Here is a 26,376-nt window from a genome sequence, read left to right as displayed (position 1 = left end):
AGAAAAAAATAAATCATTGAACCCTATTTTGGCGCGCACGATCTTTCACTTTGGCGGCAAGGAGCAACATAAAGTTAACACGGCAAATACTGGAAATTAAGAAATTAACTACGGCAAAATGCTTTACTGAGATCCTCTGCACTGGAATCAGTCTTCACCATCTAAGAAGCATTTCGAAAACTGTTTTAAAACACATTCCAATGGCATATCTTACAGTTTCCTAGTAGTAGGCTGTTTACAAGTATATAGTACTTTGTGTGAACTAAGTATCACTTATATTGATAGCCAAGAAACAGCTTATCTTCTGAACAGTATGTGTTGGTAGGTACAACGGCACTTATTAAAATCCAAACCACCTTAAAGATGGACCTGTAAACCTTGCTTTACAAAGTTACCAACCAAGGAAAACTCTCCAAAGTGATTCCTGAATTCTTAACTTCTACCGCACTCTCTTCCTCTCCTGGTTCTCCAGCAGAACCCCCTCCATCAGACCCTACGATCCTAAAATACAACAGATGCTACTTTAAAGCTCAAGTGGACACTAACCTTTCCAAATGCCTAACCACATTTCTCCTTAAATATCCTGCTCCAAGTTTCGACACCGCAGAATGTTGAATTTCTTTGGCCTTTTCTCTTTTACCTGTCCCCTCAACCTTTGAGTTTCTCCCTCAGTCCCCTTCCCTTTTCCCGACCCTCTAGTTCCACAGCACTTCTACCTTGCCTGCGCTCTTTTCCAAATCACATCTCGGCGTCTTATAGCTGACGAAGGCGTCCTGGCTGGGAGAGAAATTGTTTTGTTTTGTTTTGTTTGTCCCTTCAAACTCCTGCCTCGTGAGTACCTGCAGTTTCTTTTCCTGGGGGCCCCCATCCTTTGCGGGAGGGACAGGTAGGGAAGCCCTCGTTTGCTTCAGTCCATCTTGCACTTTCGGGGTTTATACGGCGGGGCGGGGCGGGGCGAGCTTGGCCTGTGCTGCGCCACAGCAGGTGGGGGGTGGGGCGGTGGCGAACCGCGCCCAGCTCCAACTGCGAAGGGCTGAAGGGAGGCAGCCGCGGAGATGGGGCTGCTCCCGCACCCCGGGGCGGGAACTCACCTTCTCTGAGGCAAGGGCGGGGGTCTACTTTAAAACTACTGCCCCCCCACCCCGCCGCCGCCATAGTGGAACCTCCAAAGCCGCCGCCGTCTCCACGGCCACCCGCGGGCGGCCACGCAAGGGTGGGGGTGGCGGAGGAGGCAGGCACTATCGCTGCAGCCGCCGCCGCCGCCGCCGCCGCCGCCGCCGCCGCGGCCGCCGCCGCGCAGGCGGTGTAGGAGGAGGAGGAGGCGGCAGAGATGGTAGCTTCCTGAGGGGCAGACTCCGCCGCCGGCGGGATGACTGTGCTCGGCGCCGCCATCGCAGCAAAGCGCAGACAATTGCACTTGCGCCTCGCTCCCCTTAAGCTCCTTTTGCCCCTCCCCTGAGCCCCGCCTCCTCGGCCCCTCTTTTCCTCGCTTCAGCTCCAGCCTTGTTCTCGCTCCTTCTGCCCACCAATAGGAAAGCTTTAGCCCCACAGCCCGACTCCTCCCTCCCCCCCCCTTGGCGTCATTCCACCTCCCTCTGGAGGAGAAGGGTTGGTGGCCAAGGACAAAGGCCAAAAAACGCGGGATGCGAAAGCACGTGGGACCTCACACAATGAGGCGTCTTTCCTTGGAGGAGGTAATCTAAAACCAGTTTAAGAAGAAAAAAAAGAAGTCTGGGAACCTGTCGCTTCCATCTTCAAAATATCCTTGAAATATGGCTCTCCCTGTCTTTTAGCCGTTAGTAAGTAGAATAGAAATAAACAGAAGGCATGGCGAATAACACATCGTCATCAATGATCCATAAACAACTGCAGTCTACCCATGTTCAAGTATAATACAGTAAACGTCTGTGAATCCCGTATCCAACCAAAGAACTAGAATATTACTGATAATTTAAATCTCGCCATCTTGTCCCTCAAGCTTCTCAAAGAATCCAATATCCTGATTCGTGTTTATTATTCCCTTGCTGTTTTTACATATATTCTTATCTCATATGGATATGCCTAAAGAATGTTGTTTACTTTTGATCGTTTTCAAATTTCACAAAAATTCATATCCTTTCTAGGTAGCACTCTGAGACTCGTTATTTTACTAAGCATTTTGTTTCTAAGATTCATCCATGTTGTCACATGTAGCTATACTTCATACATTGTAAATGCTATACAATATCCCATCCATTTCCCTCTTGATGGACATGTCTCCTGGTTCACTTGTGCAAAATTTCTCTTGGGCATTCTCTCCTTTCCAGTCTCACTTCCACTGTCTTATTCCAGGTCTTCATCATTTCTTGTCAGAAATATGGCAACTGTCTGCCTTTCTCTGGTCTCAGTCATTCGAATCTACTCCCACATTGCTGCCATTCATCACTTACTGGATAAAGTCAAAGGGCACAGTTTTGCACGTTTCTCTTTCCCCAACCATCCTGATCTCATCTGCTTCCACTGTTGCTACCTCTCCACTCTGCTTTCATTTTAATTTAGTAATATTAAACCTTTTTGCAGATTCCTGTAAATACATGCTGTTTCATGACTCCATGTAATGGTATATGTCGTTCCCTCTGCCTAAAATTCCCTTTTCCCTGCACTAGGCATCAGTGTAATTAACACACTTTGAAACCCAGATGAGACATCATTTCCTCCAGGTAATCTTTTCTGTCCATGTTTAGTGTTAATCCCACCCTCTCCTGTGCTATACCTGTATATTGAGCATATTTATCTTGTAATGAATTGTACTTTGTGCCTCTCTTTTAATAGCTTGGGGTAATTTTGAGACAAAGGACAGTATTTCTTATTTTTGATTCCTCTTACTCCAGCACAATAAAGCCCTAGGACAGAGGTCCCAATCTAGTGATCGCTAGACCACATCCAGCCCACATATATGTTGTGTTTTACCTACATGATTGTTTATTTACTTACGTGCCAACATTTGAAAGGAGGGTTTTATGCAAAAAAAAAAATTCTTAAAAACATTTCAAAATTTGGCTGTTTGGGGCTTGCATTCTTGGCTGGCAACGATTGGCTAGAGCTGAATAAGAAATTCAGAGACTTGGAATACTGGGTTCTTAAGAACATATTGTTCTTGTGGTTCACTAGTTTACCTAAAGTTACTTGACTTGGTGGGTGGTTTCTCTAGCCCTCCGTTTTGTCCTATAAATTAGTGTAACTTTTACTCATCAAAGAAATTACTGGATGGGCCAGGCACAAGGTATATTCCAATGAAATAGCTACTAGGACAAAGTAAATGTCAAAAGGAGGTGTAATATTATTCCTTGTGATATGAGGGGGGAGTATCCCTCAACAGCATTGTTTCTCAAAATATGAATCATATTTCATTTGCATAACAACTATTCAATCAAAATCTCTGGGGGAGTGTGTATCACTCAGGATACAGTCAGCACAACAGAAATTGCTCTGTATTTTGAACAGAAAATATTTAATATTGATAATTAGGGACTAAAAAACTGGAAGAGTTAGAGGAGAAAAGCTCAGGGAACTTTTCCAGATATTATCAGCTGGCACTTTGAAGCCTTTCCATCCCCTTCTATGTTCTCCCCGTGTTGCAGAGGTTGGAAGCCATGAATTACATTTGTCAATTTCCCAGACTTCTTGGCCAGCAAAATTCTGAATGTGGTTTAGATATGCATTTGTATACCTAAATCATATGTATACCACCAACAATATGCATTCATATGATTTTTTTTAAGTATAATGGAGGTAGAAGCCATTTCTTATGTGGACTTTGGCAGCTGTAAAACATAAATTTTTGTGGTGGCCTTAGTATTCTTCTGCAGCTCTTGCATCCAAAGGCTTTGGAGGATCTGTGAGAATAGCAGGGGTTTTCTGCAGTTCCTTGACCTCTGTGTGGCAATAGCAGTTGCGCATCTCTTTGGACTAGAGCAATCAAGAAACATTTGTTGAATTATGGAATTGCTTCTTTCCTAGGCTCTGTGGAAAACTTCTTATCTGCTATTCAACTAAAAAGAGTAGAAAGGGTAGTGGGTGAGATAAAGGAAGTGGTCAGTTAGATTTCTCCCCATTCCTCAACTCCATTTGATGACATGCCACAACAGGAAAACGCCACTAAGTCTGTCATACATGATGGCAATGAGCACACATTTTCCTATCTTGCTCTCTATGACAGTAACACTATTAAGTGAACGCCAGAGCAATTTCTTTCACAGGAGAGGGTGGAATGTGGCAGGGAGTAATAGTTGATGAAAGCCTGCTTGGGCCAGACATTTCTCATAATTTCCCAATCTTCTCACAATAGTGATGTTATATTTGGATCATTTAAAGAACGCAAAACACAGTCTTATGGGTATAACAAACTTTTCCATAGTTACTAATCTAGTGAGTGAAAGGGTCTGTTTACATCATGGCACCACAGGGAGGGGGCTGTACTGGTTGAAATGAATTTTAGCTACCAATGCCCCAAACCATAGAAAGAAAACTGGGAGGCAACTGGGTCTAAAGTGGAGGTAAGAGATGCTAAAAAGAAATAAAGGAGCATATCTTTGCACATCTGAGAAATCAGCAAAAAACAAAACCATATCAGTGGTAATTTTATTATTTTTACAGTGAAACATAATGGTTTATTCAGAATAATATGGGGAAGTCATTATCACCAAACAATATATTTAAAGGCATGTGCAAATGAAAGAAATAATTAGAACCTAATTTAGTGGCAAATAACTAATATGATTGACATAGAAATTAATCTGACTAGCTAAACAGTGATGTTCATTTTTAAAAATAATTTTTATTGTGCTTTAAGTGAAAGTTTACAAATCAAGTCAGTCTCACACAAAAACCCATATACACCTTGCTACACACTCCCAGTTACTCTCCCCCTAATGAGACAGCCCACTCTCTCCCTCCACTCTCTTTTTGTGTCCATTTCGCCAGCTTCTAACCCCCTCCACCCTCTCATCTCCCCTCCAGGCAGGAGATGCCAATATAGTCTTAAGTGTCCACCTGATCCAAGAAGCTCCTCACCAGCATCCCTCTCCAACCCACCCTCCAGTCCAATCCATGTCTGAAGAGTTGGCCTCGGGAATGGTTCCTGTCTTGGGCCAACAGAAGGTTTGTGGACCATGACCGCCAGGGTCCTTCTAGTCTCAGTCAGACCATTAAGTCTGCTCTTTTTACGAGAACTTGGGGTCTGCATCCCACTGATCTCCTGCTCCCTCAGGGGTTCTCTGTTGTGTTCCCTGTCAGGGCAGTCATCGGTTGTAGCTGGGCACCATCTAGTTCTTCTGGTCTCAGGATGATGTAGGTCTCTGGTTCACATGGCCCTTTCTGTCTGTTGGGCTCATAATCACCTTGTGTCCTTGGTGTTCTTCATTCTCCTTTGATCCAGGTGGGTTGAGACCCATTGATGCATCTTAGATGGCTGCTTGCTAGCGTTTAAGACCCCAGACGCCACTCTTCAAAGTGGGATGCAGAATGTTTTCTTAATAGATTTTATTATGCCAATTGACTTAGATGTCCCCTGAAACCATAGTCCCCAGACCCCTGCCCCTGCTACGCTGGCCTTCAAAGCATTCAGTTTATTCAGGACGCTTCTTTGCTTTGGGTTTAGTCCAGTTGTGCTGATCTCTCCTGTATTGTGTGCTCTTTTCCTTCACCTAAAGTAGTTCCTATCTACTATCTAATTAGTGATTGCCCCTCTCCCACCGTCCCTCCCTCCCCCTCTCGTAACCACAAAAGAATGTTTTCTTCTCGGTTTAAACTATTTCTCCAGTTTGTATAATAGTGGTCTTATACAATATTTGTCCTTTTGCAACTGACTAATTTCACTCAGCATAATGCCTTCCAGGTTCCTTCATGTTATGAAATGTTTCACAGATTCCTCACTGTTCTTTATCGATGCATAGTATTCCATTGTGTGAATATACCATAATTTATTTATCCATTCATCCGTTGATGGGCGCCATGGTTGCTTCCATCTTTTTGCTATTGTAAACAGTGCTGCCATAAACATGGGTGTGCATATATCCGTTCATGTAAAGGCTCTTATTTCTGTAGGATATATTCTGAGGAGTGGGATTGCTGGATCGTGTGGTAGTTCTATTTCTAGCTATTTAAGGAAGTGCCAAATCGATTTCCAAAGTGGTTGTACCATTTTCCATTCCCACCAGCAGTGTAAAAGTGTTCCAATCTCTCTACAGCCTCTCCAACATTTATTATTTTGTGTTTTTTTGATTAATGCCAGCCTTGTTGGAGTGAGATGGAATCTCCTTGTAGTTTTGATCTGCATTTCTCTAATGGCTAATGATCATGAACATTTCCTCACATATCTGTTAGCTACCTGAATGTCTTCTTTAGTGAAGTGTCTCTTCATATCTTTTGCCCATTTTTTAATTGGGTTATTTGTCTTTTTGCAGTATCATGTAGATTTTAGAGATTAGGCACTGATCAGAAATGTCATAGCTAAAAACTTTTTCCCAGTCTGTAGGTAGTCTTTTTACTCTTTTGGTGAAGTCTTTGGATGAGCATAGGTGTTTGATTTTTAGTAGCTCCCAGTTATCTAGTTTTTCTTCTGCGCTCTTAATAATGTTTTGTATACTGTTTATGCCATGTATTAGGGCTCCTAACATTGTCCCTATTTTTTCTTCAATGATCTTTATCGTTTTAGATTTTCTCTTTAGGTCTTTGATCCATTTTGAGTTAGTTTTTGCGCATGGAGTGAGGTATGGGTCTTGTTTCATTTTTTTGCAGATGGATATCCAGTTATGCCAGCACCATGTGTTAAAAAGACTGTCTTTTCCCCATTTAACTGTTTTGGGGCCTATGTGGTAGACTTATGTCTGGATTCTCAATTCTGTTCCATTGGTCCATGTATCTGTTGTTGTACCAGTACCAGGCTGTTTTGACAACTGTGGCAGTATAATAGGTTCTAAAATCACTTTGTTCTTCTTTTCAGTAATGCCTTATTTATCCGGGGCCTCTTTCCCTTCCATATGAAGTTGGTGATTTGTTTCTCCATCTCATTAAAAAATGTCCTTGGGATTTGGATGGGAATTGCATTAAATGTATAGATTGCTTTTGGTTGAATAGGCATTTTTATAATGTTAAGTCTTCTATCCACGAGCAAGGTATGTTCTTCCGCTTATGTAAGTCTCTTTTGGTTTCTTGCTGAAGTGTACTGTAGTTTTGCTTGTATAAGTCTTTTACATCTCTGGTAAGATTTATTCCGAAGTATTTTATCTTCTTGGGGGCTAGTGTAAATGGCATTGATTTGGTGATTTCCTCTTTGATGTTCTTTTTGTTGGTGTGGAGGAATCCAACTGATTTTTGTATGTTTATCTTGTATCCCAATACTCTGCTGAACTCTTTTATTAGTTTCAGTAGTTTTCTGGAGGATTCCTTAGGGTTTTCTGTGTATAAGATCATGTCATCTGCAAATAGAGATACTTTTACTTCTTCATTGCCAATCTGGATGCCCTTTATTTCTTTATCTAGCCTAATTGCTCTGGCTAGAACTTCCAGCACAATGTTGAATAAGAGTGGTGATGAAGGGCATCCTTGTCTGCTTCCCGATCTCAGCGGGAATGTTTTCAGGCTCTCTCCATTTAGGGTGATGTTGGCTGTTGGCTTTGTATAAATGCCCTTTATTATGTTGAGGAATTTTCCTTCTATTCCTATTTTGCTGAGAGTTTTTATCATGAATGGGTGTTGAACTTTGTCAAATGCCTTTTCTGCATCAATTGATAAAATCACGTGATTCTTGTCTTTTGTTTTATTTATGTGGTGGATTACATTAATTGTTTTTCTAATGTTGAACCATCCCTGCATAAAAAAATACCTGGTATGAATCCCACTTGGTCATGGTGAGTTATTTTTTGGATATGTTGTTGAATTCTATTGGCTAGAATTTTGTTGAGGATTTTTGCATCCACATTTATGAGGGATCTAGGTCCATAATTTTCGTTTCTTGTGGTGTCTTTACCTGGTTTTGGTATCAGGGATATGGTGGCTTCATAGAATGAGTTTGGTAGTATTCCATCCTTTTCTATGCTCTGAAGTACCTTTGGTAATAGTGGTGTTAACTCTTCTCTGAAAGTTTGGTAGAACTCTGCAGTGAAGCTGTCCGGAACAGGGCTTTTTTTGTTGGGAGTTTTTTGATTACCTTTTCAATCTCTTCTTTTGTTATGGGTCTATTTAGTTGTTCTACCTCTGTTTGTGTTGGTTTAGTTAGGTAGTGTGTTTCTAGGAATTCATCCATTTCTCCTAGGTTTTCAAATTTGTTTGAGTATAGTTTTTCATAGTAATCTGATATGATTCTTTTAATTTCATTTGGGTCTGTTGTAGTATCACCCGTCTCATTTCTTATTCGGGTTATTTGCTTCCTCTCCTGTTTTTCTTTTGTCAGTTTGGCCAATGGTTTATCAATTTTGTTGAGTTTTTCAAAAAAACAGCTTTTGGTCTTGTTAATTCTTTCGATTGTTTTTCTGTTTCCTATTTCATTTAGTTCAGCTCTTATTTTTATTATTTGTTTTCTTCCGGTGCCTGTGGGTTTCTTTTGTTCCTCTCTTTCTATTTGTTCAAGTTGTAGTGATAGTTCTTTGATTTTGGCCCTTTCTTCTTTTTAGATGTATGCATTTATTGATATAAATTGGCCTCTAAGCACCACTTTTACTGTGTCCCAAAGGTTCTGATAGAAAGTGTTTTCATTCTCATTGGACTCTCTGAATTTCTTTATTCCTTCCTTAATGTCTTCTACAATCCAGTCTTTTTTTGATCAGGGTATTGTTCAGTTTCCAAAAGTTTGATTTTTTTTCCCCTGCTTTTCCTGCTACTGATTTCCACTTTTATGGCCTTATGGCCAGAGAAGATGCTTTGTAATATTTCAATGCTTTGGATTCTGCTAAGGCTTGCTTTATGACCTAATATATGGTCTATTCTAGAGAACATTCCACGTGCACTAGAAAATAAAGTATACTTGGTTGCTGTTGGGTGGAGTGTTCTGTATATGTCTACGAGGTCAAGTTGGTTGATTTTGGCATTTAGATCTTCCGTGTCTTTATTGAACTTCTTTCTGGATGTCCTGTCCTTCACCGAAAGTGGTGTGTTGAAGTCTCCTACTATTATTGTGGAGCTGTCTATCTAGCTTTTCAATGCTGATAGAGTTTGTTTTATGTATCTTGCAGCCCTGTCATTGGGTGCATAAATAATATGGTTCTATCTTCTTGGTGTATTTTCCCTTTAATCATTATCTAGTGTCCTTCCTTGTCCTTTCTGATGGATTTAACTTTAAGGTCTGTTTTGTCAGAAATTAATATTGCCACTCCTGCTCTTTTTTGTTTGTTGTTTGCTTGATATATTTTTTTCCATCCTTTGAGTTTTAGTTTCTTTGTGTCTCTAAGTCTAAGGTGTGTCTCTTGTAGGCAGCATATAGGCGGATCTTGTTTTTTAATCCATTGTGCCACTCTCTGTGTCTTTATTGGTGCATTTAGTCCATTTACATTCAGGGTAATTATGGATAGGTATAAATTTAGTGCTATCATTTTGATGCCTTTTTTTGTGTGTTGACAGCTTCTTTTTCCCACTTGATTTTATGTGCTGAGTAGATTTTCTTTGTGTATTGTCCTTTCCTCATATTTATTGTTGTTGATTTTGTTTCTGCTGAGTCTGTATTTTTCCCTTGTATTTTATTTTGATGAGTAGGATAGTTTTTCTACTTTGTGGTTACCTTATTATTTACCCCTATTTTTCTAAATTTAAAACTAACTTTTATTTCTTTGTATCACCGTATCTTCCTCTCCATATGATTACATTTCTTAGTCCCTCTTTATTATTTTAATGTTGTCCTCTTTTATATAATAACATCGCTTTTACCCTGTTTTGGGCTTTTTTTATAATCTTCCTTTGTTTTTTTGGATTTCCCTGTCAGGTTGACTTCTGGTTGCTCTGCGCAGTGTTCTAGTCTTGGGTTGATACCTGATATTATTGATTTTCTAACCAACAAACTGCCTTTAGCATTTCTTGTAGTTTTGGTTTGGTTTTTATGAATTCCCTCAACTTGTGTTTATCTGGAAATGTCTTAATTTCACCTTCATATTTAAGAGTCAGTTTTGCTGGGTGATGTTCATTTTTATCAACAAATGGTTTAATTATGAAAAACAACGGCAATCAAACATCTAAAATTGTTTAACAACACTAAAATTAAAGAAAAGCTAATAAATATATTGAGATATAGAAATAAAAATACATAAAATAGTATACATAATGACTCAATTTTGAACAAATAGTGTATTTATATATGTGAACATGTAGATATAGCATTTGAATTATGTACAAACACACATAAATCACATCTAGATAATATGTACAAAAATACTAAGAATAGATAGCTTGGCGTGAAGCAGGGTTAAGGTGGAAATATAATTAACTCATATATTTCTGTATTGTTTAAAGTAATAGATAAAATTATGATAGTATAAGATATGCCTGGTTGGAAATTGATGTTATAAAAATATATTTTTATTGACAAAGGGGACTATGGCCATTTACTTGGCCAACTGTTTTTTCCAACAAAAATCAAACTATATTTTCCTTTTCCAGAACCTATATAATTTACAAACACTTACAATGTCTCTCCATAGCTCTTACTCTATTAATACATCTCCAAATTAAATGTTCTTATATAGAGTACAGCTGTCTTATAGAGTCAATTACCATATTTTTATTGATTTTGCTTCAGGAGTTCTCTTCAAAGACAGCTCTGATGCTAAAAGCAGTAACATTGAATATAATGTCATAAGGACATTGGCTACAATATCAATTTTTCCATACAGTGCCAGTGTTACCTAAGACATCATCTGGTGAATGGAGATGATAATAGCCCCATCATAGTTATATTGTAGGGAGTAATTGAGGTAATTTAAATCAAGGAGCAAGCACAGCGCCTGGCACATGGCAGTCATGCAGAGTTCCCTGGGTTTCCTAGAGTACAAGGGCCACATAAACTTTCTTCAATCTTTGCAAACACCAGTGGTCACTTACTTAAAGATAATAAACAAGAACAGCAAAACATCATTAAAATATTTTGTTAGTATGTATGTAGAAAGGCACCCTGGTGACACAATCATTAAGCATTCCACTGCTAACCAAAAGGTCAGCGGTTCGAACCCAGCAGTGGTTACACAGGAGAAAAGACCTGGTGATCTGCTCCTGTAAAGATTACAGGCCAGAAAACCCTATGGGGCAGTTCTACTCTTGTCATTTATAGGGTCACTATGAGTAGGAAGTTTGCAGCTGTTCCTTCTCATTTTGAGTCGTGCCACATCAGCAAATGAAGGCCCTGGAAGCTTTGCTCCATCCATGTCATTAAAGTCAGTTCTACTTTGAAGAGATAGTTCTCCCCCAGTCATATTTTAAATGCCTTCTAATCTGAGGGGCTCATCTTCCACAACTACATCAGACTATGTTCCACTGCTATTCATAAGATTTTCACTGGCCAATTTTTCAGAAATAGATCACCAGGCCCTTCTTCCTAGTCTGTCTTAGTCTGGAAGCTCTGCTGAAACCTGTCCACCATTGGTGACCCTGCTGGTATGTGAAATACCTGTGGCATAGCTTCCAGCATCATAGCAACACGCAAGCCACCATGGTATGACAGACAAGTGGTGGACCAAAGAAGAATTGATGCATTTGAATTATGATGTTGGCAAAGAATATTGAATATACCATGGATGGCTGGAAGAACAAACAAATCTGTCTTAGAAAAAGTACAGCCAGAATAACCAGAATGCTCCTTAGAACAGAGTATGGCAAGACTTTGTCTTACGTACTTTGGACATGTTTTCAGGAAGTACCAGTCCCTGGAGAAGGACATTGTGCTTGGTAAAGTAGAGGGTTAGTGAAAAACAGAAAGACCCTCAATAAGATGGGTTGACCCAGTGGCTACAACAATGGGCTCAAACATAGCAACGATCATGAGGATGGTGCAGGACCAGACAGTATTTTGTTCTGACGTACATAGGTATCTTAGTTATCTAAAACCTGAAAAACCCGTTGCTGTCGAATCGATTCCGACTCATGGTGACCCTATAGGACAGAGTAGAACTGCCCTGCAGGGTTTCCAAGGAGCACCTGATGGATTCCAACTGCTGCCCTTTTGCTTAGCAGCTGTAGCTCTTAACCACTATGCTGTGGGGGTTTCCAGTGTTATCTAGTGCTGCTGTAGCAGAAATACCATAAGTAGATGGCTTTACCAAAGAGATATTTATTCTCTCACAGTCTAGGAGGCTAGAAGTCCAAATTCAGGGTGCCAGCTCCAGGGGAAGGCTTTCTCTCGCTGTCGGTTCTGGGGAAAGATCCTTGTCATCAATCTTCCCCTGGTCTAGGAGCTTCTCAGCACAGGAACCCCTAGTCTAAAGGACGTGCTCTGCTGCCGGCACTGCTTTCTTGGTGGCATGAGGTTCCTCTCCTCTCTGCTTGCTTCTCTCTCTTATATCTCAAAAGAGATTGACTCAAGATGCAACCTAATCCTGTAGATTGAATCCTGCCTCATTATTATAACTGCCTCTAATCCTGCCTCATTAACACCACAGAAGTAGGATTTACAGCTCATAGGAAAATGACATGAGATGACAAAATGGTGGGCAATCATGCAATACTGGGAATCATGGCCTAACCAAGGTGACACAGATTTTTGGGGGAACACAATTAAATCCATAACAACAGGGTTTCTATAAGTTGGAACCGACTCAACAGCACCTAACAACAATGAGTCAGAATCAACTCAATGACACACAAGAACAACACACACGCAGAAAGTTAGATAGGAAGAGAAAAGAAACAAAGTGAAGCATGGTGATTTTAAATCGTGTCCACAAATTCTGTGACGCTTCTGTTAAGATTTGGCACCGATGGTCCTTCCCATTGAATCTGGGCATGCTTGTGACTTACTTTTAACTATTAGAATATGGCAGAAATGATGCTGTGGCAATTTATGGGCAAAAGCCTTAGTTAACTACAGCTTCCATTTCCTTTTTCTTTGGTCACTTGCACTCAAAACAAAGTCATCATGCAAAGAATAAGCTCAGGCCAATGAAGGGGCCACATGTACCATACTTTTACGCAAATAGCACACATGTTGTACATTTTTTGCCCACCGCGTGACCCCCCCACACATTATTTTTCTAGGCACTCTATGCACGTTATACGTGTGGGCGCTTCATTTGCAAAAATCATGGTAGATGTTCTGGCTAACTTCAGCTGAGGTCCCAGCCAACAGCTAGCATCAAAGTGAGGACTCCAGATGATACCAATCTCTGGCCATGTAGTCAACTCAAACTGTAAGTTTTACCACTGTGGCCTCAGATATTGTGGAGCAAAGAAAAGCTGTCCCTGCTCTGCCCTGTTCGAATTCCTAACCCACAGATATGGTAAGCAAAATAATGTTTTTATGTCACGAAATTCTAGAATGGTTTGTTACTTGGCAATAGAAAACTGGGACAGTAGGTATCAAAGTGACCTTTTTATGTGAGGCAAGATGACTCTAATTTCTGAAGGCACTCAGTGTGATAAACATTGCCCTTAGGTTTTCTCGTTTGCATATGAGGTAGGTTTCATTACTCTCATTTTGAAAATGGGAAACCTCTGAGTCACAAGAAGTAAGTCACACTTCCTGGGACGTACACACTAATCTGGAAAGTATACATCTAAATATTATTAGTGGTTTATCTTTTGATGGGGCAGGATGAGAGGAGCAACATAAAAATGTCCCTTTATAAAGACAAGTTCTCAATTTTTGTCCTAAATATATTAATTTGGCCATCAAAAAAAAAAAACCTAATATACAAATTTAAAACATAAGATAATAGGGATTGTGAATTGGATCAGAAAAAATATATGTAATCATAATCTATCTATGTATTTTCCTTTCTTGCTAACAATCATATTGATGAATATATATATGTATATACATATATATGTATATATATAAATATATATGTATATATTTATATATATACATATATGTAATTTACCCACAAGAACCTTGTAGGAGGCATTCCTGTCCTCACTCTCTATATGGGAATATTGAGTCCCAGAGAATGTCAGGTGTCTTGCAGTGGTTCACATTCCAGGAATTGGCAATCTAGACTGCCACCCTGTCTTCTTGACTCTAAAGTCCTTGTTCTTTCTGTCATCCTACAGTGCCCTGGGTTCCTTATCACTAGAAACTTCTTGTACAGACTTAGTTTTATATAGAGAACTTCATATGCAATTTGAACAATTTGGAAAATGCAGTCAAATATAGAGGTGAAAATGCAAATACCAGCAATTCAATTGCTGATTAAGAAACACTGTTAACATTTTGGTGCATTTCCGTACATAATTTTTTAATATCTTTACACAAACACAAAAATACATTCTTATATATTTAAATATCATGGATATTGACGATATATATACATATATATGTAAATCTATGAGTACACACACTCTCAGACATAGTATATAACTGGAATCTTACTGTATATTACAAACCGTTGTTTTGCAAACTGATATTTTTCACTTCATAATATTGTATCATACGGTGTAAGAAAAAGAGATTACCTTTCTCTTTATTGATTCATTTTTCAATTTACACAAGACCATTTCTTAAACAATGAGGTTTTGCTCAATAATTAGAAACGTCAATTTCCTCACGTACTCAGATCTTAAATATACTCGGGTATGTTTTTTTTTTGTTTGTTTCTGAGCTTTTTAATTCAGTACCATTAATGTGTGTTTCCATTTTACACCAGTTACACAGTTTTATTACTACACAATAAGAGAACGCTTTAATATCTGGCAATATGACCTCCTCCCCAACCCACCTTTTCATTTGCCTTTAGCTTATAATTATTGTTGGAATAATAATAGTAAATGCTATTAACTTATATTCATGATTTTCTAAGTGCCACACATTTTGATTTCTTTACATAGCAATTGCTAGCACTTGCATAGTGCTTATTATGAGTCAAACACTGCTCTGTTTTATATGCAGTTGTCGTTCAAATCTTACAACAATCCTATGAAGTAGCTACTTTAATTTTTCCCGTTTTATGCATGAGGAGTTTGTGGGAAAATAGGCTAGGTAATTTGTATCAGGTCATGCAATTAATAAACTGTAGAGACTGGATTTAAACCCAAGCAGAATTGGTCCAGAATTCTTACTCTTAACTACTACATTATACTGACTCTTGTTTAACCTTCAGTATAGCCTGCTGTGGTAGGTATAGTTATTATTCCCATTTTATAGATGAGAAAATTTGTTCTCAGAATAGTCAGATGACTTCCAAAGCTCATAAAAGTATTCTGTAGTACATCCAGTTACAAATCCTATGCCTTCTGATCCCCTAAGCCCATGCCCCTAACACTGTCATATCAAGTGTTCTTTTGTGTTAGGGCTGTGCTCAGCACAGGGTAAGAGACTCAACCAAGGTCTTGTTGTCAGATATGTAGCCTGGTATGTGGGTCCAACATCTCTCTACTCTAGTCTTCTATACAGAAAACCTGTAATTAGACTTTTTTTTCTTTTGTACAGTCTTTTTCTGGGGATTACTTACAAACTTTTTTCCAATGTAAAACTAAAAGGTAAAAAAAGAGTACAGAAAAGCACATGAAGTAAAAGGAAGCGTGAGGGTTTTCTTCCCTTCCCCAACTTCCTCAGGTAATTCATCCTGCAACATAAAAATGGCACCAAAGTTTATGCCATATGTAAATGTTTGTATATTTCACTTCTTGCTCATAAGTGGCAAAAGTGTGTCTGTTGCCTCCACAGACAACCAGCAGCCTCCATTTAGACGGCAGACTTCTGGGACTTCAGGACTGATAATGGTAAATTCCCTTTCTATAGTGCCTAGGCTGTGCCATGCCCCTGGGGGTAATCACTCAACTATCCCTCTTGGTGATGAAGATGATGGTGGAGATGAAATTCTGCCCTGTGGGCCAAGAGACCTGGGTGTGGGGGCCACATGGATCAGCTGATTCCTGAGATGCTGCAAGGTTCAGACTAAAGCACAAGCTTCAACATTGGGAAGGTGACCCAGTGGAACCAAATTCATATTTATCAAAGCTTGGACTATATCTGGGAAGCTTTACATCATTCTCCTTTAATCATGATGACAAACATTCAAGCAAGGTATTGTAATTCCTTATTAGAAATTAAGAAAACTAAGATTCTAGAGCTGTGCTGTCCAATACAGTACACAGTATTCACATGTGGCTATTTAAATTAAAATTATATACAATTTAAAAATTCAGTTCCTTAGTCACACTAACCACATTTCAAGTGCTCAATAGCTACCTGTGGTTAGTAGCTACTGTGTTGAACAGAAGAGAGAACATTTTCATTATCAGAGGATGCTCTGTTTGACAGTACTGCTCTAGATGTTAAATTAATTGCCCTGAGTTGACAAACCTGTAGAGCATGGCAGGGACTCCAAATCTAGAATAACCCTGAAGCTTAAACTTTTCCTGTTTTATCTTATGGCATCTTGGATTTCGAATGGTCTGTATTTCTAATCTCCCTGTAAGCTAGTGTCTCAGTTACCCGGTGGTGCTGTAACACAAATACCACAAGCCACAAGCGGGAGGCTTTAAAGAACAAGAGCTCATTGTCTCACAATTCTGGAGCCTAGAAGTCGAAATCAGGGCACAGGTTGTAGGGGAGGGTCCTTCTAGGGGAGTTCTTTTGGATTTCTTGGTGTCTGTCTGTCTTCTGCCCATTATGTCTCTGTGTCTATTCTGCTCTTCCTATAAGACATCACTCAAAAGTGATTAAGTTTAGGACCCACCCTCCTCTGGTATGACCTCATTAACATAACAAAAGAAAATCCCAATTTCCAAACAGGGTTATATTTACAGGTACAGGGATTAGTAGTTCAACATATATTTTTAAGTAAATGTTCAATCTATAACATCTGGCAATCACTGCACCCTTGTAAATCCTTCAAAACTTTTACCATGAGTTGTATTAATTTTTTAAATCATAAAAATCAATGAAGTTCAAAGACACATAAAATTGTCCACATATACCACACACAATAATTACCACACACAATAATTAGTATGTAACGAACTGTTTTTAACCTGTAGAGAGATTGGTAAATGATAACTTGCAGTTCTCATAGAAAAGAATATAAATACTCTGTAAGCTAATGGAACCAGGACTTTCCCACATTCTGGTAATTTTTGTTATTTTCCCTCCATTATTTCTGTGTAAAGAAAACTTCATATAAAGAATGGGAATGTATCAAATGGGTAAATGAAGAGGCAATTGTTATTATTAAAGATTAGTTTTAAAATCAGATTCTTGACTTGGTAGCTATAGGACTCTATGTGCCTCTGTCTCAGGATATAGCCGTGAGCAAAATAAACAAAGCCCTTGCTCTCATGGAAAGGATGTGCCAGTCGGGGAGATAACAGACAGTAAACAAATAAAGAAGTAAAATATAGAGTATGCAAGATGGTGTGGGTACCCTGGAGAGGCACAATGTGGTGACAATTAAGAGCCAAGATGGTGAGTTTTAGTCCCAGTTCTGCCCACTTGATAGCTGCATGACCTTGGGAAAGGTACTTTAACCTCTCAGTGGCTCCCTTTCCTCACCTATGAAATGGAAAATAGTAATGTGAGAAGTAAATGTAAATATATAGTGTGATTCCATTTTTTGCAAGGTTAGTTTGGGCCTGCCACAAAGCAGACACCAAGATGTGATTAGACATGCAAGAGATTTACTGGATGAGGGATCAGGAAAAGGCAGGGAGAACCTTCAGATTGCAATGCAGACCTGAGACTCGTGGAAAGAGAGAGGCAAGAAAAGGGAATTAGACAGGAAGAATCTTGGACTCTAGCACAGTTCCAAGAAAGACTGACCCCATGCCAATCAGATTCCTTGTGTCAAAGTCACCGATTGGAGCATCCCCCATCTTGCTGGAATGAATCTTCCATAATATCCCTGGCGTGCTCAGCAATCAGCAGGGAGTAGTGAACAGGAAGCGTGGCCTCAGCATGGAAGACAGTGATAGAGGATCCAGAGAGTAGCAGCTGAAGCTGTCCTTCAGTTGTGCTCCCTGCATCAGGAGATCTGAGTGATTCATTTACATGTCTGCCACACAAAGTAAGGTAATTATGTATGTAAATACATACATATATGTGTGTGTGTATACCAAAACCAAACCAAACCCAGTGCTGTTGAGTCGATTCCAACTCATAGCGACCCTATAGGACAGAGTAGAACTTCCCCGTAGAGTTTCCAAGGAGCGCCTAGAGGATTCGAACTGCCGACCCTTTGGATAGCAGCTGTAGCTCTTAACCACTGCGCCACCAGGGTTTCCTATGTGTGTGTATATATATCCCAAAATTACATACAACCAGGGGAGGGGAGGATGAGCAGGGCAGCGTGTGCAGCTTGCATGCTGTGGCAGAAGATTTAAAACCACTTTTTACCTAAAAGGTACAGTACTTGAGTAGCTGAGCAGGGGCCTGATGTGGTACAAAGGCAGGATAGTCAAGGGAGCCTTGAGGGCACTAGCTGGGTAAGATTCAAGGACTGTGAGAAGAACATCTGTGGCTGTGGGATGCAGGCCTGGGCCTCAGGATGAACCAGTAGGAAAGGCCAGAGGGACCTGTTACAGCAGGGAAACTTCTGGGACAACAAAGAAACCTCATTCCTAGCCATGATCATGGGCCAAGTATTTGGTTCTCTAAATCTCTGATTTAGTAGCCAGACATGCTAGTGATGAACTGAAATCCTGAGGATTTTTACTTTATTGAAATACAAACTTTAGTTTGAGTTTAACCTGAAGATATGAAGGGAGGAAGCTTCCATTTAGTCAAGATAAATCTAGGCTTGCTGTTAGAAGATTTATATTCTCTGTAATTTCCTAGCTGTGTGACCTCAAGCAAAGTACTTACCCTCCCTGAATCTCACTTTTCTTTGTGATGAAATGGAAGTCATACTATAAGCCATGCTTGTCCAACAAGTTTGTAAAATGTTTGTGCAAGTCTTTATAAGCTAGAAAGCACTGTCCAGGATAAGGTGTGTGTTTTGTTTTGTTTTCATATTATTTGTAAGTCTTTGGAAATTTGGGGTCTCTTTCAACCAATTTCCCTAACTTCAATGTTAAACTTCAATCAAACAAGTCAAGAGTATATCTACCTCAGCCTATTTGGGCTTGACACACTTATCTGAGCGGAGCTATTTTCAGCAAAGACACAAGAGAATAAACCAAAAAAATCCTGCTGCCGTCGAGTCGATTCCGACTCATAGCGACCCTGTAAGAGTTTCCAAGGAGCGCCTGGTGGATTTGAACTTCTGACCTTTTGGTTAGCAGCCGTAGCTCTTAACCACTATGCCACCAGGGTAGTCAAATAGCACATAATTGAAATTCAACAAGATCATCAAAAGCAATCTTCAAAGGAGTAATTTGAGAAGGGATAGACGTGATTAAAAAGATTCCCCCACTCACAGGGAAATGAATGGACTGTTATCAGATGAAGTAATCTATCTCAGTTCTACTTCTCATAGAGAATTACATATTTTGAACTGTACATGCATTATGGAATCATGAACCTCCCCATATTATTTTCAAGGGGAAGTGTGGACTTAATGTTTGTGTGAAAGGTGTATTAGGATATTGTTTAGGATTCTAAATTCTCTCTCATCATTCTCCTAATTACTCTCTCATCTTTACCCTGCTGTGAGGCGTTTTTCCCAAGTCTCATCAAAGATCTTGCCAGGAGGCAAATACTAGAAAAGTTGCTACCTGTAGGTGAATATTTGTGGTATCTGTTGAGGAGTGTTATGTAAATATCAGTTATATCAAGATAGTTGACAGTGTTGTTCAAGTTTACTACAATTTTTCTAAATTTCTGTTTGCTTCTTCTATCAATTATTAAGAGAGAGAGATTGAAGTCACCAATTACAATTGTGGATTTCTCTATTTTTACTTGAAGTTCTATCAGTTTTTGTTTCATGTGTTTTGAAATTCTGTTATTAGGTATACAGATGTTTAAGGTGGTTATGTCCTCTTGATTAATTGCCTCCTTTATCATTATGTTTCTCTTTTTATCCATGATTTTTTTCCTGAAATCTACTATGCCTGATATTAATATAGCCACTCCAGCATTCTTTGTTTACTGTTAGCATAGTATATCCTTTTTCATCCTTTCAGTTTTTTCGTGTGAAAATATACACAGCAAAATGTAGACTATTTCAACATTCTATTTTTTTTTATAGTTCAGTGAAATTGGTTATTGCATCCTTTAAGTTACGTAACCATTTTCACTATCTTTTTCCAAATTATTCACCACAGCAGTTTTTAGCAGTGCCATAGATCATTTTTGTGTGGCCTTTCTAGCCATGGTCTTGTAACTCCCACCCAAGTGATTGGGCAAGACCAAGTGATTGGGTGCAGATATGGTAATTGTGGCCCACCAAAGGGATTGGTTAGTTTTTCCATCCCACTGGGCTTAAAATAAGCCATTTCAGGGGTGGGAAAGAAAAGAATCCCACCGCCACCAAGGAAGAACATCCAGGAGCTGGCACATCTTTTGGACCCGGGATCCCTGCACTGAGAAGCTCCTGGAAGCAGGAGACCTAGAGAGAGGGAGCTGTAACCCTGAAGACCCTGAGAAGCAGTGGCAGGAGAAACCTGGCAGCAGGAGATGGCATGGTGGTCTTTCTAGCCCACAGAGAGAGAAAGCTGAGTGCCTTTGAGCAGAGGCCCAGAGCCAGAGAGAGGTGTGCCTGCAAGCACGGCTGGGAAGAGGCTGCCCTGATGGAAGAACTGTATGCTTGAGTATTCCTGAGACTAAATTGTAACTTTTACTTCCATAATAAACTCCATCATAGTGAGTATGGTCTGTGAGTTCTGCATGCCTATTGCAATGAATTATTGAACCAAACAGAGAAGTAGAGAGTGCTGGGAGGGACAGTTGGTGTCAGAGTTGGTAAAGATGGCGGAGAGAGGAGGCATATCTGACCTCTGTCTCATAGGAATCAGCCTTGGGCTGTTGGTCTTGAGTTTCCTTCTCCCTTGTGAAGTTACAGGAGGTCAGACACTGCCCCCATGACGTTTTTACGACCACCCTCAACACAAACTTATTGCCCCCTGAGCTTCTCATCTAACCATTCAAATTGCTGTTGTCAATTCAATCCCTCATAGATAATTATTTAAAAGAGCACAATGCTCTATGTAGATACAGTTTACTTCCAACCTTTTAGTTTTAACCTATTTGTGTATTTATATTTGAAATGAATTTCTTCTAGGCAGCATATAGTTATTTTTTAATTCAATCTGTCAATATTTACTTTTTAAGTTGAGTATTTAGAGCATTTATGGTTAATTTTAAGTCTGTCATTTTGCAATTTGTTTTCTTTTTGTCCTATCTCTTCGTTCCCTTTCTCCTCTTTCTGCTTTCTTTTGTGTTGAGTATTCTTTTATTATTCCATTTTATCTCATTTTTTGACTTATTAGGCATAACTCTTTGTTTTGTTATTTTAGTGGTTGCTTTAGTGTTTACAGTATATATTCTTGACTCATCACAGTCTACCTTCAAGTGGTACTGTGCATCACCTATAGTATAAGAACCTAACAACTGTATTCTTTCATTTCCGTCTCCTGGCCTTTGTTGTCACATATTTCACTTCCACGTATGTTATAAACCCTACAGTACACCGTTAGTATTTTTGCTTTAAGTAGGCAATATTATTATATTTTGTTGTTGTTGAGAATATACACAGCAAAACATACACCAATTCGACGATTTCTACATGTACAATTTGGTGACATTGATTACATTCTTCAAGTTGTGCAACCATTCTCACCTCCTTTTCTGAGTTGCTTCTCCCCCATTAACATGAACTCACTGCCCCCTAAGGTTCCTATCTAATCTTTAAAGTTACTGTTTTCAATTTGATTCCATACAGAGAGTTCTTAAAATTGCATAATGTTCAAGGTAGGCATTTTTTACTAGTTAAGCTAAACAATTTTTTGATTTTAAGAAGACATCAGGGGTATTTTTGTTATAAGTTTTAAAGATTATCTCAGGGCAATAGTTTCAGGGATTCATCCAGCCCCTTTGGGTCCAGAAAGTCTGAAGTCCATGAGAATTTTAAATCCTGTCCTGCTTTTTCCCCCTTTTGACCAGGATTCTTCTATAGAATCTTTGATCAAAATGTTCGGTAATGGTAGCAAGGCACCATTCAGTTCCGGTCTCATGGCAAAGGAGGTAGTCGTTCACAGAGGCAAATAGCCACATATTCCATATCCTCCTCTTATTCCTGACTTTTCTTCTTCCTCTGTTGGTTCAAGCACATAGAGACCAATTGTGCTTTGGTTGGCCACTTGCGAGATTTTAAGACCCTAGACACTATGCAACAAACTAGGAGGTAGAACGGAAGCACTAAACACGTTATTAGGCCAATTAACCGGGATGTTCCATGAAACCATGACCCAAAACCTCCAAACCAAGGAACTAAATCCCATGAGGTTTTTGGTTGTACATAAGCAGCCTCAGCAGCTCCCTTTTTTCTTTTTTTGTCATGGTTGTAAATATATCTATCATACAGCTTTTGCCAGTTCAACTTTTTACTGGTGTGCAACTTAATGAAGGCAATTACAATAACCGGCTGGAGCAGTCAATTATTTTTTAAAGAGATTAAAATGAACCTTTTGTATTTACCCATGTAGTTACCGTTTCCAGTGCTCTCCTTTATTTGGGCACATGCATATTTCCATCTGGTATCATTTCCTTTTGCGTGAAGACTTATTTTAACATTTCTTATAGTTCACATCTTCTGAATTCACGGTGGAAAAATATAGGCTGTATTTGGAAAATTGTGAGTAGAACATGACACAGGGAAGAAGGCAGAAATTAGATCCAATAAAATATATATGTTTTTGAGGTTGTCATTTTTTAGTGATTTTTTGTAAAAGGGTTTGAATTTCTCAAAGAGAGAAAGAGAGAAGCTGGACTGTTCAGCTAAACAAGGTCTTTCATCATCCGGAAGTGAAAAAATGATTGCACCAGTCTATTAAGCAGATAAAAATCAGTCAGTCTAGTTATTTAGGACCAGAAGGCCCTTTGCTTTTCAGATTTTCTGCTTATCACCCAGTAGGTGTGTGTTATGGAAACATAGTGTGTAAGAGATATTAGAGCTGATAAGAGGAATCCTTGTGGAAACTCACAGAAAATAAGAGGCAACCTTGGAATGCAGTGCCAGACAAAGGAGAAATCAGAGTCCTCAAACACAGGCAGACATCAAATCCTAGTGCAAAACTAAGGTCAATATGTGTTGATGCAAGCCACATTGAGCTGAAAGCAGTGACAAACCTTCATCAATCAGACTTTGTCTGCCAGTTCTGACCAGGGAAGCAGGGGAATTGAAAAAAACTGAATAACTCTATTAGATATTGAAATGGTAGTTAAAAAAAAAAACCTACTTCTAAAAATATACCATATCCATGGCATGTTCTACCACATAGATTATTCTCATTTTGTAGAAATTGTTCTAGAGCATAGAAAAAATTAGGAGGCTATCTAACTCATTTAATGAGGCTAGGATAACATTAATATAAAACTAGGCAGAAAGCAGAGAAACAACAATGAAAAGAAAATAACAAAATAAAAACTAGGAAATCTCAATTACGAACATTAAATTCTAAAAAAAATATTAATAAAGATAATCAACCCTTACATTCTTGGAATAGTTGTCCTGGATCATGGTGTAGTTTTATATTTACTGTTGACTTTCATTTATAATATTTTATCATCAATAGTTGCTGAAAATGTATTTGATAAACTACAATCACCATTCTTGATTTTAAAAACTTTTGCAATCTAGGAATAGAACGGAAGACATAATTTGAAGAAAAAAATATCCATCAGAAAGCTACAGAAACTTCATACCTAATGATAAAATATGGAGAGTTTATGAGACTCAAGGGCACCTTCTATCACAGCTACTATTTGTCATGGTACTGGTGGTCCCAGCCATTGCTAAGGGGAGGGGTACTTGATAACAAAATGTATTCTAAAGCTATAGTAATTAAAAGAGAAATGTTATTAAGGGCAGGAATAGATAACTAAATCAATGTATAGAACTCAAAACCTGTGAAAATATGGCAATTTAGGTTATGATAAAGGAGGCATTTTGAATCAATGGGGGAATGGATTATTCAATAAATTGTGGAGAAGTGAGCTATTCATTTGAAAAGAAATAAATCGTACTTATACTATTCACAAAAAATAAATTCAACATGGACTAAAGGGCCAAACTTAAAAAGTATAAAGTATTTAAAAAAAAAAAAAACCTCTCTCTCTCTCTCTCTAATAAAGACCTTGAACAAGACCCAAAATGCAAAAACACAGAAAGGAAAGAATGATGAGTTAGAATATATACAAATTTTAATGTTTTTTTGGGGGGGGCGGGATAAAAGACATCATAAACAGATTTAAATTTCAAGCAACATGACTTAAACTTCCAGAAAGATGGAAGAGGGGTATATTTTTCTCTATCTCTCTTGCTAAGTACAACTAAACACCCTGGACATTATATATAAAACAAGCATAAGAAGACTCTGAAAAGTGGAGAGAAGAAGGCAGATTGGCTAAGGAACTCAAGACCTGAGGGAAAACAAGGCAATGAGTTCCCCAGGGTTTTTTTTTTTGCCTCCTATATCCTGGACTGAGTGCTGGAGAAGCTGGTGTCCCAGAAATGCTAATAAAAAATAGGCACAGACAAAAAAAAGTTCCAACAAAATCCTTCTCCCGAAAGCCAAAAAGCCAGGAAAGGGAAGTTTAACAAGACAGAAAACTGAACCTGTAATTTAACAGCTCCCAAAATAGAAATCCCTAGATCCAGATGGTTTCCTGGAGAATTCTCCATTATAACAAAACCAAAGACAGTACAAAAAAAGAAAACTACAGAACAATATCCTTCATGAATATAGATGCAAAAATCCATAAAAGTATTATCAAATAGGATTCAACAGTGTATACACACATTGCTGCATATATATATGTATATATAACGAAATAGGAATAGGAGCAAATGTTCTTAACTTGGTTAAAAAAAATCTACAAAAAACTTACAGCTGAATGCTTTCCCCCTAAGATTGAGAACAAGGCAAGGATGTCCATTCTTACCATTATTATTCAATATTGTGGTGGAAGTTAGCCAGTGCAATAAGGGAAGAAAGGGAAATAGAGGGCATACAGATCAGAAAGAAAAAGATAAAACTGCCTCTATTTGCAGGTGACATGATTGTATAGGTAGAAACTTCCAAGGAATCTATTTTAAAACCTCCTAGAACTAATTAGTGAGTTTAGCAAGGTTACAGGATACAGGAATACAAGATAAACATACAAAAATCAAACATACTTCTATATAAAAAAAAAACCCACTGCCGTCAAGTCGATTCTGACTCATAGTGACCGTATAGTGTCCCACTTCCATATACTAGCAATAAACATGTGGACGCTGGCATTTCAAATATAATACAATTTATAATCACTCAAAAAATCACTTAAATACTTGTGAGTAAATCTTTACAAAAACAAAAATATACAGGACTTGTATGTTGAAAACTATGCAATGCTGATGAAAGAAATTTTTAAAAATTTGAATAAATGAAAACATATACCATATTCATGGATTGTAATACTCAACATCATAAAGATGTCAATTCTCTCAAATTGATATACAAGTTTAATGCAATTCCTATGAACATCCCAGCAAGATTTTCAGCTATAGACAGTATTATTCTAAAATTTATATGGGAAGGCAAATGAACTAGAATAGCTTAATATTTTTGATAGAAGAAGAATAAAGTGGGAGGAATTATTCTGCCTGATTTCAGTACTTACTATGTAGTTACAGTACTCAACACTGTGTAATAGTGGTGGAGGGCTACACAAACAGATCAATAAAACGGCCTAGAGAACCCAGAAACAATCCCACACAAAGATGCCCAACTGATTTTTCACAAAGCTGCAAAACTAACTTAATGGAGTATAGAGCCCATCTTGGTTACCTAGTGCTGCTATAACAGAAATACCACAAGTGGATGGTTTTAACAAAGAGAAATTTATTCTCTCACAGTCTGGTAGGCTGGAAGTCCAAATTCAGGGTGTTAGCTCCAGGGGAAGGCTTCTCTGTTGGCTCTGGAGGAAGGTCCTTGTCATCAATCTTCCCCTGGTCAAGGGGCTTCTCAGCTCAGGGACCCTGGCTCCAAAGGATGTGCTGTGCTTCTGGTGCTTCTTTCTTGGTGGTATGAAAAAAAAAATTGAGGTCCCCCCAAAATATCTGTCAACTT

The 26,376-nt window shown here is 38.8% G+C and overlaps 1 protein-coding gene across 8 annotated transcripts in view; it reads right to left on the bottom strand.

The window, feature by feature from the left end:
• Positions 1-1,443, bottom strand: part of ZMAT1 (zinc finger matrin-type 1) — a 32,249-nt gene extending 30,806 nt beyond the window's left edge. For 6 of the 8 annotated variants that reach the window (XM_049873191.1, XM_049873192.1, XM_049873194.1 and 3 more), the window contains exon 1: positions 840-1,443. In XM_049873191.1, coding sequence (XP_049729148.1) covers positions 840-1,392 — 553 coding nt within the window. In that variant the 5' untranslated portion in view covers positions 1,393-1,443. Of the gene's footprint in view, positions 1-716; positions 809-839 lie in introns of those variants that run through there. The other 2 variants (XM_049873196.1, XM_049873201.1) reach the window with 2 other exon arrangements.
• Positions 1,444-26,376: the final 24,933 nt, after the last annotated feature.

Source organism: Elephas maximus, chromosome X (genome assembly GCF_024166365.1).
Source record: "Elephas maximus indicus isolate mEleMax1 chromosome X, mEleMax1 primary haplotype, whole genome shotgun sequence".
NCBI lineage: Eukaryota > Metazoa > Chordata > Mammalia > Proboscidea > Elephantidae > Elephas > Elephas maximus.
Note: the sequence above shows the minus strand (reverse complement) of the source record. Positions and strands in the feature narration are given on the sequence as shown.